The sequence below is a fragment of the Rhodnius prolixus genome, unplaced genomic scaffold, assembly GCF_049639745.1.
Source record: "Rhodnius prolixus isolate KJV_2025 unplaced genomic scaffold, Rpr scaffold_1, whole genome shotgun sequence".
Taxonomy (NCBI): Eukaryota; Metazoa; Arthropoda; class Insecta; order Hemiptera; family Reduviidae; genus Rhodnius; species Rhodnius prolixus.
Window position 1 is genome coordinate 17297149 of NW_027411581.1, and position 24229 is coordinate 17321377.

A 24229-nucleotide genomic window follows, 5' to 3' on the forward strand; every position below is an offset into this window, starting at 1 on the left:
ACAAATACATTTTTATAAAATTATTATTATTAAGGTTAAGTATAGTATAAAGATATTATGAGAACAAAAATAATATAAATTATTAATAAATTTCAAATAAATATGTTGTTATGTTCTTAATGAATAATCGTTTGAAGTAAAGAAGCAATCAGTATGATAAAATCCCGCCAAATTTTTAAATTATATTTTTTACACCGGCGCAGAAAATAATCTATCGTCTGTACTCGGTGTCTGTAATGTTTAAGTTCTACGAGAACTGTTGGTTGAAACAGCTTTAATATCGGTGATGATATGGTTGAATTTGCATGAGGGTAAGATATTATTCTAACTTCAATGGTTATTGAATGTCGGAAAAAAAAGCACAACTTGAATCCCCAGATCTTATTTGAGACAAATGTTCCCTTTTTAGAGCTCTTCCTTAGTACCTGCAGAACTCATGTTGGGCAATTTTTTATTTTTATTATTTCGCGCTAATTCTTGCTCGTGAACTGTACAACAAAAAGAATGAAATGTGCATCATGTAAGCTTAAGGCAGGAAGAAAAAAAAACGGATTATGGAAAAAAAATCTCTATTTACAACATGTACAATAAATAATAAAAACTTAGAAGACTAATACTGCACTAAACGATACCCTTCACTCTATATTGCAGAGTTACGAGTAGAGTACTACCAAAATTGTCAACCTAAACCTTAAGCTGTCCACGAACGTTTCAAGTGCAGACAATAAATTTTATTCAAATCAAGTCTGCTACTCTGCCTAATCTAACAAATTTTTTCCTTTGTTCTTATTAAAGCCTCCGATAGGAACATGCTGAAGGATTCATATGCATTCTTATTTTCCAGTCACTGAGAAAGAGTATCACTAAAGCTTACTTTAAAACCGACTCTTGCCTTCACATTCGTAGCCTGTAAATGCCAATGAAAAAATCATGTGTTCGATAGTATCACGTCCATCACAATGATAATTCAAGTGCTATTTTGCGTTTAACTTCTATATCCAGTTACTGATAAGAGCATAAGTATGAACAACAGCACGAGAAGGTTCTGAAGGAATCATCCTCCTATCTTTAAGTTTAGCTACAAAACAAAAAGTGGTCCTACTCTTAAAAAAATAGCCCATCTGGAATTCCTTATTTCCTGGAAGTTCTCGTCCAGTTTCCCTCTCCGAGAACAACATCTTAAGAGCCAATTCACTGATTTTTTTTTTTCAGAAATTCTTTCAGAAATCAGTTCAACCGTAATATCCTGAAAAACTTTTTTTCAAGAAGTGCCTTCTGCTTATCACATCCAAATCTAACGGCAGACAACCTATGAGTACTTACTGAACTCTGTAAATGCAGTTCTGCTAAACCTGTCCATCAATAATGAAGAATAATAGAGCGTTACGTAACTAATATACACCTCAGGGTTGTAGAATTGCCATCTTTGTGATACACAAAAGCACATACTACCTGAACCAGAAGAAAGAGCGTGTACATTACCTTAACAGTTCTTTTCTTTAATTCCCTGTCTTTTCTCGTAAACTGACAAGTTGACCAATTAGTTTCTAGCTTTGCTCTTGATTGCCTGAAGTAAGTCATAAAAAAAAAAAAAAATTCAAAACTGAAGACTGTGATCCAGACGAGACCGATGAATAAGCTCTTTGATAAAGAATAGATTTGAAATATTATTGTCTCATATGCATTGATCTGCCTTCTATAAATATTAGAAGTTAATTAAACATGCCCACCTCCAATTTTTTGGCATAACATTTCAGCGTTTTCGCCGCAAAATTAAGAATGTTACAAAGGAACAAAGTGGGCATCTTACCTTGACATCATGTTAGAGGGAACAAAATTTCGATTAACTTTTTATTTTTGTCAATCGTTTGGGCCGTCGATCTGTAGAGCGATATAATTTTGAAGAGCTTTGGCACAAACGCAGTACTAACGTTAGTTAAATTCGTGGGATTTTTGGCGAGTACTATATGTGGCCACTATATTTGTAAAAAACTCCGTATGATGTTAGTTAACCAGATCTGCACTCCTTTTGCATTTAATGCTTGATTAAAAACCTCCTGACATAATGCACATATTGCATATAATATATAATCACACCATCTGCGTAAAAGTAGTTAGATCCCATAGTGCTTGATAATATCATTGATTGTTATCCGTCATTGCACGCACGTTTATCATATCCCTCATCGGTTTTGGACTTTCATCCTTCATTAGAGGTAGATTGATCAGTTTGGTGCAGAGATTTTGACTTCACTATGTTTCCGTCTCGCAATAATCAAGTGAGTAGTGCGAGACAGCAACATAAGTGAAGTCGAAATCTCTGTTCTGAATTATCTACCTCTAATGATTAAAAAATGGATACAACTTGAAAAACATTTTCAATGATACCCTGAAAATTTACATGATAGATTTAGTATCTGCATAAGTAGTTGACTAGCGCAACTATTACGCGTGTCACCCAAAGCTCAAGCAATCACTCACCACGTTCACATCATATACCACTTATCATTTAACAGTCGCCTAAAACAGTTCTTAACGTCTCTCTCTTTTGAGGTGTAACAAATTGTACTATTTTTAATGTATTATTTGCATTTTGACTTTTAACTCAAAAAGTAATATATGGTAAGAGAAAATCGTGATTGTGTTCACACCAATTTTTTAGATTTATTTCTGAAAGAATCAGGTTATACACAAAATAGTCCAAATACACTTTAATTAAGCACTTTGCATTCAAATTGTCGAAATTGTTTCCTCAGAAACAAGCATGAATTCTAATTGTAAAAAAAAGTAAACTAAGAATTCATATAAATTCTTTCTCAAGAATAAATAAATTTTACCGGCCTTAGATTTCCTGAATGTTGGAACAATGACAAACTTTAAAATATGTTATGTAGCTATTCTACACCAGTACAAATTTCTTGCCTAAAAGTCTACAAAAATTGTTAAGCAAATATTAATATAAATATTACGCAGTTTACTGTGAATCTGTGTACTGCGAATATTTGGTTTAAGCAAACAAATGTATTGTTTTTTGATGTTAATAATCGTAGTATGTGATTTTGAGAAAGTGAAAACAAACGATGGCAAGTTTTAATCATAATATTTTTCTTTACACACACAAATAAGTAAATAATTATTTTCTTTTAATAAAGATATCGTGGATATGTCACTGAACAATTTTATTTTGTAATCAACTTACGTTTCAAAAAATTTATTTCCTTCTTAAAAAGATTAGGAAGGTAACAGTGAGAGAAAAATACTACAACTCTAGACCTTAAAATTATTAATAAAAATTTAAAATGCTTAGAACACTTTCCGACAAATAATGCATTTAATGATGAATGGCTTTGATATTGCCTTTACATGTTAGCATCTATCTGTTTGATATTGAAAAAAAAAAAGTGTACAGCAAACTATCCTCAATATCTTATTAAATGATGATCAAACGATAGTAAATATCAAAATATTAATCTATTTATAGTTTCAGTTGCATTTGATGAAATGAAGACATAATTTTGATTTACGGACAACCTTACCATTGGTTTTTTAGTACGTGAAATAAAGCTGGAAATACTTAGAAGATTACAATGCAATCTAGGCCTGTTGTTTGAAAACTGTCCCGTTGATGGAGGATGGACAGAATGGAATTTATGGGGCCCCTGTATTGGAAGATGTGGACAGGTAGGCCAGCGATCGAGAACAAGAGAGTGCAAGAATCCTCCCCCAGCGAACAATGGAGCACACTGCACTGGAATTCACCAAGAAAGTAAAGAATGTCGTATGCAAGGTAAACATTCAACAACAGATCATGGGTAAAACATAAATATGTATATGACTCACACACAATAATATTCGTACATATGCGGCGGCTACAGCCCGAACTGAGTCCTAAGCCTTTACCAAGAACTTCCTCCAGCCTTCCCTGTTCTGCGCCTTCGTTCTCCAATCAAATATTCCAGTTCATCGGAATCATAGTCCACGGATCTATCCATCTGCTTCTTCTTCCTTGACGACGGATACCAACAGGCTTATACTGCATTACCTTCTTAACGGTAGCAGTGTCCTGCATCCAAATTAAACGGCCAGCCCAGCTTAATGTATTTTTTTTTATTAATTCTTCAAATGGTATTTCATTGAATAACTCGTAGAGTTCCCTATATGTCGGATTCTTCAAGAGTCTTTTTCCTTCATTGGCCTGAAAATCCTCCTCAGTATTTTCTTTTCAAATATACTTAATTTCTTATTTTTTTTTACTGATCACCAGCATTCGGATCCGTATGTTAAGACTGGTTTAACCAAAGTTTAATATAATTGCATCTGGATCAGTAGCGATGTTCGACGGAACAGAAAGATAAAATGAATTTAGAATTCGATTTTTTTTATTTTTATTTTTTATTTAACACTTTTTCGTGTTATCTGTGCACCAGTTGAAGTTTTTAAGATCCATTTTAACGTTGTCTTACAAACGAAACAGCTTTTGAAACGTATTTTGTATTGATACAATCAAAACTTTTTTTTTTTATCATTACATTGCCTTCTTTTTATTTGCAGGTTGCTCAGTGAACGAATATAGAAACCTTATTAAATGCGATTTAGTAAAATCAAATGAATTTGAAATACTAGATAATGTTCACAAAAGATTTCCATCCCTTATCACCAGATGTTTGGAGTCAGAATGTCATTACAAAATTGTCAAAGCTGTTTTACAGGAAGACGCGGTAACTTCCTGAAGCTTTTAAATTCTTATACAAACAATTATTTATCATTTTACCAAATGGCAAAATTGTATCAAATGTTCTGATCAATTTTATTTAGTAAATAATATGTTTAAGTCTGGGAATCGAACTGTTCTAAATGAACTACGAGCATGAAATAGTCTGTTGTGCTAAAAACTTCTCTACCACAACATCGCTCTCATCAGGTCTATTTTTTAATACTCAATCTTCACCTTATATCACCTTCATTTTCTGTTATCGAAAAAGGCCATTCCTTTGTAATGTCCTGAGTTTTGGACTCAGGTTTGTTGGATGTACCTCACGCCTTTCTCCATTTACAAAATGTCTTGTAAAGGATATGTGCCCTTATCAAAATTGAACACATTAAAAAGAGTAGTTTCACATTTAAACACACTATATGACCTCATAATTTTATATTATAATAAAGGGCATCGCCGCCCTCGCCCACCAAGTCCCTTAATTGGCTTTGCTACCAACAGAATTAACCAAACCCCTTCTGTGAATCGAAAATGCTCTGATATCTAATTATGTTTTTGATTCACGAATTTTTTTTTATTACGTTTACGGAGAAACAAAAAAGTGCTTACATTACCCTGTGATTCTGCAGTGCATCGTTATACATTATACAAATTTATGATTTTTACCTGCAAAATATCAACAAACGTTTAATCTTGGAAGAAATATGTTATTTAGCATTCATTGATTGCTAATCTCTACTAACATATTCTAAAATTCTTGAAAACTGCTACCTAAAATTTGAGTTGCTTTTATATTTTTTTCCGGAATTTCACCTCACCACTAATTTCAGAATCTTTGCCTTGTTTTTCCTCGAGTGACATTTCTTTTGTTTTATAGAGAAGTCTATTCGATTCGAAACAAAATAATTTTTTGTAGGGGCATAATTCTTGAAGTGTGTATGTTATGAATGTGATTGGTTTTAGAGTCCATTAGACTTCATTAGCTATAAAAGCGATAATTTATTATTTATATATTTTATTTTCTGCACTGAAATTTTTTAAAGTAGAAATTGAAAAAGTATGAATACACGAAATACTGATTTGATTTGTAAAAGTTGATTTTATATATATTTAATAATCCTCTTGGTTTTTTTTAATCATTTTTGTTAATAATGTTTTTTAGGATTATTATTGGAATGCTCTTCACTGCATAAAACATAATAACGGATGCCCAGGTTGGATGATTGAATTATTTTATTACTTTTCACACTTGGTCAGTAATATATAATTATAAATGTAGTGTATAAATGATGAGTACCAAATTTAACAAAGGTGGTTTGGAGATGTTAGGAAGGAACTTTATAAGGATGAATTGTCATATTGTGGAGTAATGCTAGAAATGAAAAGGAACGCATAGGAGAATATATGATCTTGGTATCTTCGAATATGGAATGAAAGCCCTTCATATGTCAAGGGACCGCTCCTTTTTGTGATTGTGATTACTACTGTAGTAGTGATTTTCCGAAATTTATACTGTACTGCTAGCATAATTTATAAAAATTTTGTGAAGTCGTATAATACTCGTACTGATACAACCCTCGAAGCTAGAGCATTCCCTCTTTCATTAAAAGATCTTGTTAATTCTTTTTGAACCTCACTGCCAATGCAGGTACATTAATGGTCATGTGGTGTTTTGTAGTTAGTGCATCTTGAGTTTTTATTCATTTTCCCTACCTATGAGCTCTTTTTGCTTAAAGTCCCTTGCAAGCAGAGGACTACTTTGTAGAGGTACTGTAATCGACTGTATTTTTATTGGTACTATAGTTTCCAAGTAATCTGGTTTCTTTTGATTTGTTAAAATAATTTAAGTTTTCGTGTAGCATTTCTTTATCTGATCGAAAAGGTACGTCTCATTACTTTCTTATACATATATGTGCATATGTGTGGGTGTGTGTAACGTAAATAGGAAAGGTTTTCTACGGTGGGTGTGAAATAAAAATTAGTATTATTTTATTATTTTACTATTTTGTATGACAGAGATTGTAGATTTAGAAAACCTTAACATATTTAAAATACTTAATAGAAACTCATATTATGAGAAAAAAGTGAAAATTAATAGCAGAAATTCTACATCTAATGATTTTTAGAGAACTCTGTCAGATGTTTACTTGTTACCAAAAATTCTTTCTCGATTATTTCTGGGGGATAATTGAAAAATGTTACTTATATTTATTTGTCCGCTGTGGAAAGGTTTCGCTAGAAGTTTGATTGCATAACTTCTTAAATTGGGGAACTACACTGATATAACTTACCAGATAAAAATACCACTCTTTGATTATACATATATTTATTACGGTGGGAACTATTATTTCGCAGAATTTGGTGGCTGGAGCGACTGGGGCGAATGGAGTGACTGCAGTTCCCACTGCGGTCCTGGGCAGCAAATTAAATGCAGGAGCTGTGATAATCCAACACCTTCGCAAAATAAATACAAATGTTCAGGTTTTAACTGCACTACCAAACCTTGTGTTGGAATGAAATGTGATGTATCAAAAAGTAATGCTCTTTAATTTAATAATAGTACCTAAAATAATTATTTATATTGATAAATGAATATAAAACATATTTATATACATATAATGAATCTGAGGGGTTCTCTAGTAGTTATTAACAGAAGATGCAATAATGTTTTGGTTAAAATCAAATGGTTTAGTTGAAGTTAGAAGTATCACTTTGCTGAATCGTTTTTACTTTATTTACTTTTACTTTACTTAGTTTTTTATTATGTTTTCTCCAAAACAGCTCCTAAAATTGGTTCTGTTTCTATAAAACAGTAGTTTTATATCTTCCATTTAAAACCAAATTATTATTATTATTTTATTTATTTATTTTGCAACTTTAGTCAATTACAATAAGCAAAAGAGATGAGAGATAAGGACAGCAGCGCAAATACCATAAACGTATATGTATGTAATACATACACGCGCACATGCATATGCGCCAAGGCGTGAGTGGAGTGAATTATTTATTAAAATTATTGTCAACCAAAAATAAATTTCCTAGAATTAAAAGCTGAACTCCCCACTTTCTCATTATTTGTAATTTTTTGATCTCAAACAACCCAAATCGCAACACATTTTTAAAATGTTTTACCTAAACTTTCTTAAACAAGTTAAGTATTACTTTAAATCAACCTTAACTTTGATCCGTCTGGAAAAAAAATCTTCATTAGGAATTATAAGGCAATATTTTATTAAATTACAATGAATCTAAACATATCGTAGGTAGTGAATGGAGTCGATGGACTCCTTGGACGGATTGCACTGTTAGTTGTGGCCAAGGTCTAAGTGAAAGAGAAAGAGAATGCATTGTTGAAGTGTCGCAAGTAACTCAACGAACTTTATTGCCAACATGTTATGGTTATCACATAAGAAGAAGGAAAAGAGATAAAGTCTTATTGCCACTTATAACCAAATCGCATGGCTGCGTAGGATCTTACAAAGAAATTCGCCCATGTTATCTGAATGACTGTCCAGGTAATAGAATAAATACTGTAAAAACGATTTAGTATTTCTATAATTTCACTGGCGATAGGTCCAAGGTACCGAGAACATTTTAATGTGATATTTATTTGGTTAACTTGATTCAAGATCAAAAATGTCCATTATTCATCATTTATTAGGAACATTTAATACACTTAGAACCAAATTACAATTGGGTTATGACTGAAAACTAGTCAGGTTCCATGTTTGTGTCTTTTGAAGTGAACTTCTTTTCCTTCACTCATTTCGGAATTTTATCTCCTTCCCCTTACTATTAAAGCCATTACCAATGTATGCTTAAATTAAAAATTTTATTTTGTAAGAATTATGTGTGTAAGCAATTTTATATTCTATTCTATTTTGCTACTACTATTATTATTATTGTTTTATATAAGGCGATTAGCGTCTGCGGTATTTGGCGCCTGCAGCTTTTTTTTTAGAGAACTGCCATTCTCCAGACTGTTTTCTTCTATTTCAACTTTTTTCATAGACCTTTTTTTGACCCCAATTAAACCTTAAAATCAAAATCCTTATTTCTAATCTTTTAATTTTAATCTTTATATCCAAATTGAATTTTATTTTAAACAAATTTAACTTTTCTCACTTTCTACGATTTCATCTCTTTTTTTTACCCCAATACTATAAAATTTCTGTGAAACATAATATTCTTCAAAATATGGAATAGAAAATTCTGTAGAATTACAGCCATTTAATTATTCTTATATCAATTGGCTTGCGGAAGATAAACAGTGAAGTAGCGGGCGTAGGATTAAACAGATATTCAGAGTCATCGAGACCATGCACGAAATGCATTGCGTGAGCAAAATGCCCTGAATTCTCGGAGGATGCGGATACGGATTTCTTTCAAAACAGTGTGGAAAGCGGAAGTAACATCTAAAGCAAATACAAACTTGAGCTTTTTACGACCTACATCTTTGAGATGTTTTATTCAGTTATTTGTCAGGTTATCAGACCCCACAAAACTCGAACAGCCAGTGCAGATCTCATCAAGGAAAATTATGCATTAGTATCCCAAAATAAATTGATCCTCTTTTAAGTAATATACAAAAGTTAATTAAATATTATTGTTATAGTAAATGGAGGTTGGTCAGAGTGGGAACCATGGTCACAGTGTTCTGCTGGATGTGGTCTGGGTACACAATCAAGAAGTAGGGCATGCAGTTCGCCTCCAGTTTTGGGAGGTGGTCAACCATGTATTGGACCTATAACTCATCTAAGGCATTGCTTCGTTCAGCCTTGCAAATGTAAATTTGTTTTATTTATTTAAAACTTGTACAGAATAGAATTTAATAAATAAAGGGGGAGAGAGTAATACGACCTACGGTCATTGCGACCAAATGGATTTATTATAACATTCCCCGGTTAACTAAAATATCGGAAAATCAGCAGTACTAGCAATTATGTTCATCTAGAATGAAAAGATAGTAATTTATAACTACAAATTAAAGTAACACAACTAAAAATCAGCTTCAATTACGAAAATATAACTCTTTTTTTTGTAATGTGGCGATAGCAATGTTGTCTATGTATCCTTCATGAGGACTCAATTCAAAGAAATAATTCAGTAAACAAATAACGCAGTCATCGGGTTAAACAAACCCAAGTATTTCATTTTTTGGATTGACCGAATTTTTCCCTACTTCAATTTTTAGGACTTAGTTAATTTATCCACTTTTACCTAATAAATAGTTTTGAAAATTTACGGTGCGGCTTTGAAACAACAAAATCTAATAATTCGGGCAAATTCTATAAATAAATCACAAACTTAAATTAGTCATGTTCCAGTAGAACTACAGTTGAAATTCCGATTAATCATATAATGTAATAAATAACATTAAATTATAAGGTAGTAGGTAAATAAATAAATATACAAATAAATTATAAGGTAGTAATATTTAAATATTTCAAGAAATCTTTTTAGGTGTAACCCATGAAGTGGCTGTTTTTCTTGGAGACGGGAGCCTTAGTTATTTAAGGACAGATTCACCTATTAGACTGCTTCATATTTATTTAAAATTCAAATCGTCTACAGATTCTGGTGAACTTATTCGACGGGAGCCATTAACAAAAGATTTCACAAAGAAATCATGTTGTTTTGTACGACTATTTTTAGAAGCAGGGTATCTCGTTCTCTCAGCAAGAATGTCTAGATGTTATCTTTCCCTTATAACTGTGCAGAAAATTGAGGTAACATAGTTTTTTGGTTTATATGATTACAAGATTGTTTTTATTTTCAAAAACTAGTCCTGAACTCTGTTTTTTAACAGTTATACTATTTATGTAACTATGTATTCAATTTATTTTATTAGCATGAAAAATGGACTGAGGTATTAATAATGATAACTCCTTCGGGTGCGACAATGAGACTTGATAACAGAAGTATGTATTATAAGGCAAAATTCAATTGCGTCCTTAGAAATCCTAATTTCGATTCTGATATGGTCGTTGGATACGATTTCAAAGGGGAAATTGAAAAATTAGCAGTGAATTTCAAAAAAAGAAATTTAAGAAATTCGGATAATTTAGAGTCACAAGTGAGTTGACTTTTTTGAAAGTTTAGATTAGCCATAAAAGTAAATCTAGTTTGGACAAAATTTAAAATTTATTGCTATTAATTGAACCATTAAAAGTTAAAGATATTTTTCAGAAATTCCCTGTCAGTAATATATCACCAGTTTTAATTACTAATGTTGAATACAATGAAGGAGAACAGGACGAAAGTTTAATCACTTTGGATAATTTAATTCTTGGACCCTGCCCGAAAAATATGAAATCATGGAGTGTAAGCTAAATCATTATTTTGACGGGCAAGATCTTTTCCTACCTGACGCACTACGATCGGGCGATTTTTAGTGTTTGTGTCTTGCCGGAAAAAAATTATTAATTTCCAGAAGTATCAATAAGAAAATATTTCTATGTTTTTGAGACTTTTTTGAAAATTCCATCTATGATTTCTCTGAAGTTGCAATTGCACAGTTGTAGATCTGCAATTTTTAACTGCTACATTTTTTTAAGGAAGTGAATTTTATGAAAATTTTGGGGAAGAGAGGGGTGTTTGTAAATATTAATTTCCTGAAGAGTTTTTTCGAACACCACTTCAGCTATTTCTTAGTACATATTAATATTGGATCGCCGGCAGAACTGCTCCGGAATCCACTTCGGTATGCGCATGAATTTAAGGTTCCCCTCACCTTCTAGTTCCCAGAAAAACCAACTAAAAGCAGGGAAGGAATCGACATTAAGAAATAGCAGTTGTCAAATCAGTTCACTTTGTTAAACCCCTTAGGTGCTATTATTAAGACTATTTGGTGGGTAAAATATCCTTCAGTGAAAGCGTTCTTCTTGTTGCGTAAGATTCTAACTGGTATTATAAACCTATTTTTTTTAGATTGAGTTAGTAGTAAAAACACAAGCTGCTGAGGGTGCAGTGTTGGTGATAAAAGATTATTTCTTATCAACTTTTTTAATTTTATTATTTGAGACTCATCGTATTTCATTGCACCTGGCTTCGGGGGACTGTGATACAGAAGTAGACTTCAACACTGATGCCCATTTAAATGTATGGACCTATATCGTCATAAATTACAATGAATCTGAGTGCATAGGATTCAGAATAAATGGAGGACGAAGAAAAAAACTGAATGAATGCAACGACAGTCAGGAGCTGTCCTGTAAGGACCATATGTATTTGGGAGATGTGGCTCCCTTACTAAAGGTGAGTCTATTTCCTATTAACGATATTATCTTCATTCTTTTAAAAGTGTGAAAACTTACTCCTAAAATTAGACTTTTAGGAAACATCTTTCCAGTTGTTGAAACAATTATAATAAAATTTATTCCTGAACTTGTTATATATATCTCTCTATCTCTTATTAATTTCAGAAAGCACAAATGACTAACTTCAGTTATATGAAATATGTTGACAGTATGATTGGAACTCTTGCTTATTTACGAATTGATGACGAAGTTCTTGATTTGGAATCATTACCATCTAGAATCGAACTTGAGACTGAACCATTTTCAAGTGAAACTGTTAGCTATTCCGGTAAGTGCAGAATTTTCAGCATTACATTTTTTAGTTAACAAGTCAAATTTTTCAATGTCATTTATTTTCTGCTATTATTCAAATTGAAAAATAGGCAATAAATTTGATTATTTTTTAGATAATTATACCGAATTGGAGTTACCATTTGGTGAACAATTAAATCTTTCCTGCTTGTATTACTTGGATTTGAGTAGTAATGATGTTCTGGCTAGACAATATTGGAACCAAAGCCAACCTTTTTGGTTGAAATTTGATACTCCCATTGATATAAAAAACAATGGAACAAGGTTGTATATTAATATGCTATTTGTAACATTTGAATATTTATATAAAATTTTATAAGCAAGAATTCTCAATTAACGTAGAGAACTTTGTTTAGTTTTTTGTACTGACTAAAATATGTTCCATGTTCAAATAATGTTTCGTTAAACTCAATCAGTAATAAATATACAATATAATTTCTTTCCATAAACTAGGTATAACTTCTGTATTTCTCACAGTCTGTATCATCTTTTAAGTTTTATTCCATTAATTGCATTGTAGCTTAGTAAAAAAAATAATAATAAAAATAACTACCACTTTCATTATGTTATGGGCGCGACTGTTCTCTTGCCATTGACACTCGGCACAATGGTTGCGAAGCTCAGTTCATAGGTGTGTGACACACTAGTTTTAGCTGTTTGCAAGATAGTATCCTCTTTAGCTAAGCGATCTGTCCTTTCTTTGCCTTTTATATTTCCCATTGAAGGAGAATATCTCGCCTGTTCTCCTGTGCGCAGTTTTTACCTAAGGCAAGCATGCAACAATGTACTTTACGGATTTTTGCTAACTTATTTTATATGAATAACTGATATATATACTAAAAGAGAACAACTATATTCCCTTTACCTATTTACATTTTGTTTAACCTTTGAAAGTTCAAATAAAAATTGTTGAAGCAATTTTCTAGAGTTTAAAATGCATTTTTCTTTCAGAGATATACAATTCGATGTTTATGATAATAACAGGGTTTCTCAGTTAAAGACCCTTCACTATAAATCTCGGGAAGATATTGAAGGATTTTACAGCTGTTGGCTTCCATATCCAAAAAAATCAAATGGCAGTGAGATATTATTCACTTACGGTGTCAGTGTAATTCAATCTTCGCTTGGTAAGAAATTAGTAAATGTTTCTCATTAACACATTTTAATTGATTCAACTATAATGGTTTTTTTCTGGGCATTCCAAACCAAATAGAAAATGTATTAATGAATATTCCACTAGGTACAAACTTTCTATAAAAAAAGGGTGCTCTCGGGTCTACAAGACTACTTTCTTCCTTTAAACACATGTAAAGAACTAACCACATTTTACATGATCAGAATAAGAGAGCAAGATAACTTTCATTAAGCTTGCTTCTAGATCTTTCTATAAGTGGACTGTACACTGAAATGAAACGAATTCAATAGCATTCGATGGAAATACATAAGTGTATTTAAAGTACAAGAGATTATACAACACCAATTTCAAGTAGAGTTTTGTTTTAATAATCGAAAAATAGAATTGAAGGCTTAAAACGAATCAATGAGACAGCCCAAAACGAATATAAACCATATCTAATTGTAGAATACAATATATAGAACCCAGTACCGCAACACAATTAGTTTTGCGGATCGCGGACCTCACATCTAACGAGGCGCCTTAGTGGTGGATTTAGTGACTGCTCAAATTCCGAGATAAAATAAAATACTTTGTTGAAATTCCGTGTTTATATAAAATTCTTTAATCGGAAGTGCCTCAAGGGATTTTTCACTTTTTGGAGATATCTTGAATGAAACCCCGTATGATTTTTTTTAAACGTTTTAATACTTGCGCATGGCTCTTACGTCATTTATTGTAATAATTTTTTTAAGTAGGCATTTCTCTAAAGTGCAAATAGTGTTAACTGTAAATGTGGCGAAGATTTCAATATGTTCCAAAAAATTGGATTTTGAACCTTTGAATTTTGTGCATTATCATAGCAAGAGAAGGTAGTGTGAGTATCCTCGCTAGATTATTTCAAATGATTTTAATAAGCACATTATTTATGTATTGCATAAAATTTTTATAACTACCTAATTCTTCGCCACTTGTTCACCAATAAAACAAACAGATAAAAAAGAACCTATCATACCATAGTCGAAAAATAGAATTTCCATCTTGAAATCGCCTAAATTATTTAAAATATATATATTTGGACACAAGGAGCTAAAATTGTCTTAAGCAGAACATAATGTAAGAGAAATTGTTTCAACCCTTTAGAGTAAAATAATTAGCCACTTCTGTTATTTCAGCAGAAGAAATTATATGGATGCTCAGAGGATTTAGATGGCGAAGGATTTGCTTCTGGGATAGGGGATCAAAAACGTTGGTTTCAAAATCTTACCTGTTTGAATTGTATTATAACAATTTTCAAACAGAAAAAACTGAATATTAATAATAGTTAACTGGTGGAAAAAAACTAAAAATATCTCAAAATTTGTTTATGATGATGATTAATTTGAAAAAAGTATAATCCAAAAATGATTACTACTATTTACTATTACTATTTATTAAATAATAGAGTATTATTATTTTTTTTCAGAATTTGAGAGTACTGCAGCAGTACTACTAGTAAAAATAATTTATATAATTTTTTGGAGTATTTGTATAACAATTATTATTTGGCTTTTATATGAATATTATGGTGATGAGAATTCAGGGTAGGAAAAACACTTAGTATTTTATATATATATATAAATATCATATCTTTGCTTCAATTATCTTTTATTTAATTAAAACAAAATTTTAATAAAAAATAATACACCTAAAAAGCAAAATAATCCTCATAGTAATAATTGAAGAATTATGAAATATATATAATATTCTTCTTGTTCCAGATGGGGGATTTTTTCCTTGGACAGCACAAGAAAACGTTTAGGAAATGAGTATATGTTTTCTCTATTACATCTTTCTGGAAAAAAGAAAACTAAAAAAGAGAAAATTATGGGATATTAGAAGATGTGGTGAAAATGACTGGATATTGCTATGTTTTTTATTTAAACAACCAGGTCCCTGATGCAAACTTAAAGATGTTATTAGTTTTTAAGACTCTGAATCAAACTTTGATAAAAATATTTTTTGAATGTTTAAAGGCTTTTTTTTACAATTTTATTAAAGACAATCCTAATAATTGGTAATTGATAATATTTTCTCCTTCCTTTAAAATTATATTAATTATTAATAACTACATCTTCTTGATCCGTTTGTGATTAAATTTGGCAGCATGAAAGGGTTTCGCTATATATCTTTAAAAGGACATCCTAGTCTTACTCCTACCAAGGGAAGTGCGCAAACTGCTATCAGGGAAAGGGTAAGCTCAGTAGTTAGCGCATAATGGATTCCAACACGGATTTCCTGGTTTCAATCCAGCTGCTGGCCCTTAGATTTTCTTTTCCTAAGAGCTTCTTATTGCTCAGGGAATAGTTCTCAGGTACTCTTGTACTGTCTGAGGATAGATTGTCTGTAACGAAGAACATTGTCCGGATCCCGGGAGTGCGCTGAAAAAATCTCCGAGCGCCTGTGATCTGTGATTTTGACGCGTCATAAATAAAATAAAAAAATTAAAACACTCTTATATACCACTTCTGCATTTATTCACAGTACAAATTCAGAATCCTATGTATGTAACGCCCCCTCTAAAACTTTGTCTAATAACTCCGTCAATCTTAGACCGGTTTTGATAAAATATGGCACGATGAAGCGGTTAGCTATGTAACGTTTAAGCGGTAGCTCTTACACCTACTACGGGAAGTATTGCAATTGTTTCAAATTGTCTACGCATGAAACGATTTTTATGAATAAACAGTCGTTTTATTTGAAATTGTATGTAGATATGGCTGTTGTGGGTCTCGACGCTAAAAATAGTTTTGGAGAGGTGTTTATCCCTCGTAAGGTCCTCTAAAATTATTGCTAATAATAACTCTGTAAATCTTCGTACGATTTTGAGAACTTTGGCAGGAAGAAGAGGTTCGAGCTTCACTAAGAAACATAATGGTTCATACTGCTCTAACAGTTACTAAAAACAGCTACTAAAGTATTGCAGTCGTGCCATATTTGCATTATAATTTCTCTTTGCTCTCTTAGAAAGTAGTACTGCAATCGCTATATTATAATGGTAGTTATGCGGTACATTTCAGTTAAATTGAATATTAGAAGAGAGTTGTCGGCCCAACATAACTGCGCTTAAATGATTTTTTTTTTTTCAGAAAAAAGTAGCCTATTATTAGGTAAGTGGTTAATTTTCTAAGTCTGAAGACTCCAGCGTTTTCGGAAAATCGTGGAACACGAAAAACTCTTCAAGAAAATTGCACCTCCGGAGGCATGATTTTTTTAAACTGAATCCTGGAATATTTGTTACCGAAGAATCATGTATTACTTTAAATTGGCAGTTTAAAGAAAAGTGAAATTCAAAACCACTCCTAAGCGTTTTTTCATTTCAATTTTCTGAGAAAACTCAAATGCAAATTATAGTTTCTAGGTATCTGTGAAAATCAATCAAAATTAAAACTGTTGTAGTCTTTATCGAGAAATCTCCAAACAGAAAGCAATCACAAGTTGTGATTCACAACGGTACTATCGATAAGCGATTTGGGTCTGAACCTTATAGGGTAGGGTCTGATGGTGGCAAAATGTAAAATTTGAACTTCCTCCGCGATGTTCCATTTTTAAGTTAAGCTGTCATAGGCAGGCGAATATAAATACACATATAAAACTAATCTTTCGAGTTCTGGTTTCTTAATAGTATCTTGTCAGTGGAAGCACGTAAATCTTCACATTACAGTCCTTTTCTTTAAGAGGTAATAATTAGAAAGGGGCATTTCCAGATCATTGATTTTCCATCTTGATCTATGCCTGTTTTTCCTTCCTTCTAAATTACAATTTCAATTCACTTCGGTTTCACCATCTGCAAAATAACAAAGATCATTTAACCTTTTCTCTGGGATTATTAATGGAATAGAATTTGTAATTTCCTACTTTAGAGATAATTTTATACTATTCTCTCAAATAGAAATGAGATAATCAATAGCAGATTTTTTGGAAATATAAAAAATTTAGGGAATAATTAACGTTTATTTGTATCAACATACTTTTGTGGATCGGCTTTTTAATAGTTTAAGTTCGCGAATCTAAATAATGTTCTATACATACCAAATAGGCAATATCAGTAATCTTTGCCCGAATAAACACCAAATTATGAATTATCCTTTAGAATTGTTTAGAAGCAGAATTGCTGTTATTTCTTTAAAATCTTCATTGAGTTAATAATCGGAAGAGTTGAGTCTAAGAATAGAAATGATGTGAGTAGGCTGCAGAAAGCTTATTTGATACACTTATATTATCTAGAGCAGAACAAGATGATGCTGGGGCAAGGACCCGCTTTCACAGCTAACGTTGAATGACGAGTCTTGGAATTTCCAGAAATAGAAGAAATGGCCTGGTTAAGAAATCACCACTACTCAATTTTTTTGACAGACCAGAGGCAGATTTGTCAAAGATATTTGGAAAAGTTGTCCGCAAATAACACCAAATTAGAAAAAACTACATGCCTGCAAAAATAATCAAAATTAATAAATCGTTTTACCTTAACTTTTGTTTCAATACAATTCATCGAAAAATACATAACAGAATTTAAAAAAAAAAAAAGATTTGTGGTACTAATGTTAGGAGTTTCTCAAAAAAAAAAAAAAAAATGCGAAAAATATTACCTTTGGTAATTCCATTAAATTAAAAACCAAGTTTTAAAAAACTACCAATAACGTTTATTAAGGGTTCCCTGAATTTCTTCATTTAAAATCAATATTCCAGATAAATGTGATCAGTAAAAGCGATAGAGACTTTGTATAAACTGTACAGCACCTACTAACTAATTTGTAGAAAAATCTTCAAAAAATAATTCATTCTGTAAAGAGAGCTGGTTTGGAGATTATGATTTTCTTTTAATCCACTTAAAAAAAAAGAAGCTGTTCTTTGTTGAAACAGCAATGTTGGACAATATCATAATGGTTTGTTCTCTCATGACGATGAAAATTCGAAACAGCTCAAAATGGCATAAAATAAACATGCTTCGAAATCATTAAACACACCACTTGACTGATTAATATTTATGTTAAGTGGTATCTCCTTGATCAAAACTGGTGTTTTCATTGCATTAGAAATCATTCTAAACTCTTACAGAAGCTGAACTAATAGACAAAAATAAATTAACCGCCAACAAAGAAAAGGGTTTCAATTAGTAAGGTAGTAAAAACAAAAAACAAAAAAAGCAAAGAATCATGAGAATCCGCAGAAAGCGCCACTAAAATTTAGAGATACCACAAATAGAGCAAAATGTGGTAAGTGATTCAAATTTTGGCCTTAGACCAAGATTTTGTAAAAAGCCATTTATAAAGACTTTATTGAAGAGATCAGCTTTTGAAAAAGAATATAAGGCGAATTTGCATGCTTTTGAAAGAATGTTATTCTTAAAGAGGGAACAAATTTTTGTGGTGCTGCCGGTAATGCGTAAGTTGTGAAAGTAAAATTAATATTTTCAAAAACACATTTCTTTTAATAATATAGTAATATAATAGTACCTTAAATGATTGGCATTAACATCTATTTTCTTTTTTTAGTTTTGCTAATCTAGAGGTAAACTATTAATTAAAATCACTTTTAGTAAAGTAAAAAAAAAAATAAACCCCACTCCCGAACTCGCACACATAACTTTAACAAAGCCACAAAGCAATAAACTAAAACAGGTTAAATTAAATATTAACCGAGCCGAAGAATACCGATAATAGCCGACTACATTCGGGTAGATGTGCATAGTTGAAACAGATCGTGGAAGGTAACAGGCGGCTAAGGACCGATGGGTTCTGACCCATGTAAAATCTTAGCCTTAGGCTGGAAACATAGTGGAGCGGCGAGCAAAGCGGCGATGATAGCGAAGAGCAAAGCGGCGAAATCAAACAGAAGTTAACATATGGGACCGCGCATAGTGGCGAGCAAAGCGAAGATAGAGCAACTCTATCTATTTCTAGTGTTTGTTTTCGCCGCTTTGCTCTTCGCTATCATCGCCGCTTTGCTCGCCGCTCCACTATGTTTCCAGCCTTAGCAGCCTGTTACCTTCCACGATCTGTTTCAACTGCAACTACCCGAATGTAGTCGGCAATCATCGGCATTCTTCGGTTAACTTTATTTCATTTAGTTCGCCCACTAGCTTTACTATATATTTACTAATTTAAGTAAGAGGCATACAACTGGTTCAGTTCGTATTTACGAATACGATACTCAGTGCATAACTTCCAATTAAAAATGCATTAATATTTTATCATAATATTATTCCAATTACTTTATTAACTATGATTTTAATATAAATATATTCCATTCTAACCCAGTTAATGCTTTAAACATTTCTCTTACTACGCAAAAAGAAAAACTTTTGGTTATATTGAAACCATTTTAATTTGCTCCTAGGTATTTCTAGTATTTTCTTTCCTAAAGTAAGTTTTCTAAAGTTCCTAAAGTAAGAGAGCTTCAATCAAGAGGATTAACTATTACCGCACTTTTAAGTGACTTTCTTGAGAGAATAAGAAGTAAGTAAAGATTGTATTTAATAATTTTCTTAAGGATGATGTTGTTTTTTTTTTCTCTCGCCATCTAAGGAAAGTATTGCCAAATTTTTTTTATATCTGTTTTTAACCCCAAACAATCTCAAAAAATTACTATTAGCAGAAAGCTGAAACTTAATATTCAAATTGGGCCCTTCCGGGATATGTGACTGCAACCTAGCGATTAAAATTCCTTGACCGGTGGAATAACAACCAAGAATTTTCCAGATTTCCTTCATAATGGCTGTAAGGAATTTCATTAAATACGTACACATATTTGTACCATATTGCTTTGTTTAAAACTCGTAAGGGCAATTCAGGGGGAGAAGGATGGGTAGGCTTTGCTCTAAAAGACTATTGGAATATAAAATAAGGTTTTGTATCCTAGATGTAAAACAGCAGGGTTAAATGTGTTGCAAAAATTCCGAGTTTAAATATAATTCCTCTGCTTTAAAGAATCGGTCATTTTTTTTTTTTAATTTTCTTGAAAATAGCATGAACTATTTTCTTTAAACTTTCTATTCTCGTTGCACAAGTGTTGGTATACATCTCTTATTTCTTTTCCCCCAGAACAATTGGATTAAAGGGACTCTTTGATGAGAGGGTGGCTATTCTTTCCTCTAAAGTAACATTATATTGTAGTGTAATATGCAATTCTTAGTGTTTGCATTATAAAGCGTAATTAGATGCCTTGACTAAATTCCGGGTTAGCAGATAATTCTATAATTATAGGAAGTAACTTATCACTCAATAGATGTTTATATAACTGCTCAAGAGATTCCATGCCATACCTCTCTATCCCTAGCCGCGATCATCCAGTTCTGGACATTTATATTTAACATATGTTGTTGGCGACACAATCGTGCCATTTCATTTTCGACCTACCAATCATTCTTTCCTCTTATGACATAGGTCAGCACTCTTCTGGGAATGTCAGTTTTTCCATTCTTACAACCTGCCCATCGCAATCTCGTCAACTAGATATACTTGCCAATTGCTCGTAGTGATATATCCTCCACTTTTCACTTTCCTTAACTGGACCATATGTCCTTAAAATCTTTCTTTCAAAGACGAATAGCTTTTACTCTATGCTAAAGCTCCATACGGCAGAATAGGGCGTACTAGCATTTTGTACGAAAGAATAATAAAAATATTGTATTAATAATATAAGGAATTATGAAGTGCTGACTATGCTAGAATAATGTTAAATTTAGAATAAAAGAATAGTGCTTTCAGAAACGTTTACTTTTGGATTTTGTTAAAAAATTAAGACATATTTTCTGATCTAACTAGAAATTTGGTCCACTCAAATATATTCTAACAACGAAATAAACGGCGTACTACACATTCATTTTTGTTGCAAACTGTTTTACATATGCATATTGTTATATAAAATATTTAATATAAATTGGAGAGAGTCAAGATTCATTTGATGAATGTTGAGTCTCACCATACGTCTGTGAAAGACCGAATATTTGGTTTAAGTTGTTGCTACAAATAAGGTTGTACAACGTCAATCATATAATTAAGTTTATTATTGGAATCATTTTCTTTTCTCATTTAGAATGTACTTTTAGTTTCAAAGTTCAACATTTTTAAGTTGAATTTAAGTATATGTGCTGTTACTTATGCTTTCTCCTATTTAGAATATATATCACAGTAAAGTAATTGCCTATTTTTTCAGGCGGGCTTTACGTCCAATCACCAATTAGGTGTCGTGGACGGAGGCGATTAGCAAATGTACTTCACTGTAAATTTCTTTTATTAACCATTAAATAAAATCCAAGGCCTAAAGACCGGGAATTGAACCCAGTGCCACAATACATATTAGGTTTGCAGGTCTCGCCTCTAATCGCTCGGCTACCGTGGCGCCTCATACGAGGTATATCATAGTATGTTTCAATAATAAAGTACGATTTAAAAACGTAATAAAAATGTCGTGTCGGTATACACTATTTTGTGATCAACTGGAAATGAAACTTAATGTTCAACAGGATAGAAAATAATAACAATAATATTAATGGCATCTACTTTTTAGGACCCTGTACCTGCTGATGATCGAAAGAGAAAAGTAGTGGCAGATGCAATATGTTGTCGGAACATAAAAACCTTTCCGCTGCTGTCCAGCTTCGTGAAGTTCGGTATGGTACAAAAACAATGGACAATAACACATATCAACATTTGCACTTTCTTAGCTGGTGTGTAGGAAGGAAGAGTAAGGAAGAAAGTGGCCTTCAAGGTGCTGAATAGGCATAAAGACATTGTTATTTTAGTAGAACCCATACTAAGGCTTTAGAAAGAATTAAAAGAACTTCAGGAATGAAATATACAATTGTAAATAATGTACCTCAATCCTCAAATTTCCTTTCAAAACTTTATTCCAATCGTACATTTCAATAAAATTTCACGCTTCTAATACAAATTCTTATTCAGTACTTAATAATAATAACTTGGTACACAACATAAGTTGTAAAATCGATAATTAATGACAATTCTAAATAGTAACACGTAATTTTCCCATCACTAAGCATTAAAGATAATTTATCATGAAATGTACTGTTTTTTTCAAGGTAACTCTTTTAATACAATGCTCACAAATTCAAGCAAATTTTTACAATCATATGCATGATTTGTTTTTATTTATTTGTTTATGTCGTATGTAATCAATAATAAAATAATTATTCTATTAAAAACCATTAATTCTTTAAAGACCAATTAGTCAAACAGGCAATGTCAATTATCTATATATAAATGCTGTTTTCTTTGTTTTTATCATGCTTCATATTCACACATAAATTTAATTTTTACTTATGTTTGATAGATTTTCTTCAAACTAGAAGTAACAATATAATCTACTATATTATATGGAAGTCTAAGCACTTGAACCGATATTTTTATAGGATTTGATTTGATTTTTGTTTTGTACTGACTCTAGGAAGTTTTAACAAAGCTTGGTAAGGATGAAATATTCAATAATTATTTCTTAGAAAATTACGATTTTTTAAATTATTTAAAGCGGTCTTTATTTGAAGTGAAATGCACTAAAACAATTTCGCAAAAGAAAACCAAATATAAACACAGGTAAAAAAACACCAACATACTAAGCTTGGAAAATTAGTATAATAAAGAAAATTCACAATAACATTTACAAAAACTAAAGAGGAATAAAAATAAAGGTAGAAATTTCCTTACAAATGAAAGATTAGGTGTAAATAGAATGTATAATGTATTTGTTGTCTAATTGCAAAATATTTTATTAGGACTGATCTACCACATTGGTTTACTATTCTCCATATAAATTTTTAGCGTTCTTACTAAGTACGGTAAAGTATTTCTATTTTTTTTTTTTTTTTTTTTTTTTAAATAATTGATAATAACTATTCAAAGTTTTTAAAAGGACAATTTGTTGCCAAAAGCTACACTGCCAGCCTCCGGGGAGTGCTGCCTCGTTACAAACAACAACGACCATTACCAGACAGTGAGCTGTAAGAAGCTCCTAGGAAGACAAAATTAAGACTCAGCAGCGATCTCCGCGTTGGAATCCAATATTCGCTCACACTCAGCTAATCCCTTCTCTCGCATTATTATTTGTTTCGGAGCACCGACTGCTTAGTCATTAGCGCCTTATCTCACATTATTATTATTATTTTTATTTATTATTTTAAGAGGGTGATCATTTTTTATAAGAAAGGCACTTTGTGTGTAACCAAATGATAAGCTCTACAAAAATACGATTCATTTTTGTATGTCTTACAAATTCTGTAATTACCTTTTACTATTATTTTTAGTTTTAAGATTTAATTTTCGCTAGTGAACATGGACAACACTCTCAGTAGATAGTTATTAAAAAATAAAAATAACTAAGTAGCAATGTATTTTTATTTTGCAAACAGCTTGTTTACACAAAAGCTTGGTCACTTTTTCTTTTTTATCTTGCTAACAAAAAGTAAACATTTTAGAAAGACGGCGAATTTACTGTCTCCAAACGATTTTTAGTAAAACAAAAAAAAATTAATAAAATAATAATAGAAATCAAAAAGGTTTATAATTAGTTTATTATTATATTATCTTTTATATTGCCTCTTATTTCTTCAGAAAACGTATCGTTTTTTTTAACGTCAAATAAATTGTAAAGCTTAGCAGTAAATAAATTAGTGAAGGAGCCGAGAGATGAACCTAACAATATTCGATTTAGCCCCTTTTTTATTATTTTTGTTATTGAAAATAAATAAGTCAAATACTTCTATATTTTCTACGTCTTCTAAGGAAACAACAATAA

At 31.5% G+C, this 24229-nt stretch overlaps 1 protein-coding gene across 9 annotated transcripts; it reads left to right on the forward strand.

The window, feature by feature from the left end:
• The first annotated feature begins 154 nt into the window (after nucleotides 1-154).
• On the forward strand, nucleotides 155-15452 carry LOC141456058 (uncharacterized). Of its 9 annotated transcripts, none has more exons than XM_074131667.1 (16): nucleotides 155-311; nucleotides 3551-3787; nucleotides 4552-4718; nucleotides 5877-5928; nucleotides 7070-7249; nucleotides 7978-8229; nucleotides 9330-9500; nucleotides 10178-10443; nucleotides 10566-10790; nucleotides 10904-11038; nucleotides 11645-11971; nucleotides 12139-12301; nucleotides 12420-12588; nucleotides 13276-13451; nucleotides 14904-15021; nucleotides 15199-15452. In XM_074131667.1, the coding sequence occupies exons 1-16, from the start codon at nucleotides 287-289 to the stop codon at nucleotides 15314-15316; spliced, it is 2781 nt and encodes a 926-aa protein (XP_073987768.1). In that variant the 5' UTR covers nucleotides 155-286; the 3' UTR covers nucleotides 15317-15452. The 9 variants fall into 9 exon arrangements, with proteins under 9 accessions (XP_073987768.1, XP_073987829.1, XP_073987775.1 ...); XM_074131674.1 differs by lacking the exon at nucleotides 155-311 and adding an exon at nucleotides 2928-3083 and having other exon boundaries at nucleotides 10289-10443; XM_074131659.1 differs by lacking the exon at nucleotides 155-311 and adding an exon at nucleotides 2929-3083.
• Nucleotides 15453-24229: the final 8777 nt, after the last annotated feature.

What these genes read in the sequence shown, in the direction of transcription:
- LOC141456058 (XM_074131659.1), top strand. Translation starts at nt 3,020, where the DNA reads ATGTATTGTTTTTTGATGTTAATAATCGTAGTATGTGATTTTGAGAAA. An exon ending in TAAAGAATGTCGTATGCAAG is followed by an intron (nt 3,788 to 4,551) that starts GTAAACATTCAA and finishes TTTTATTTGCAG; the next exon opens with GTTGCTCAGTGAACGAATAT. An exon ending in AAAATATGAAATCATGGAGT is followed by an intron (nt 11,039 to 11,644) that starts GTAAGCTAAATC and finishes TATTTTTTTTAG; the next exon opens with ATTGAGTTAGTAGTAAAAAC.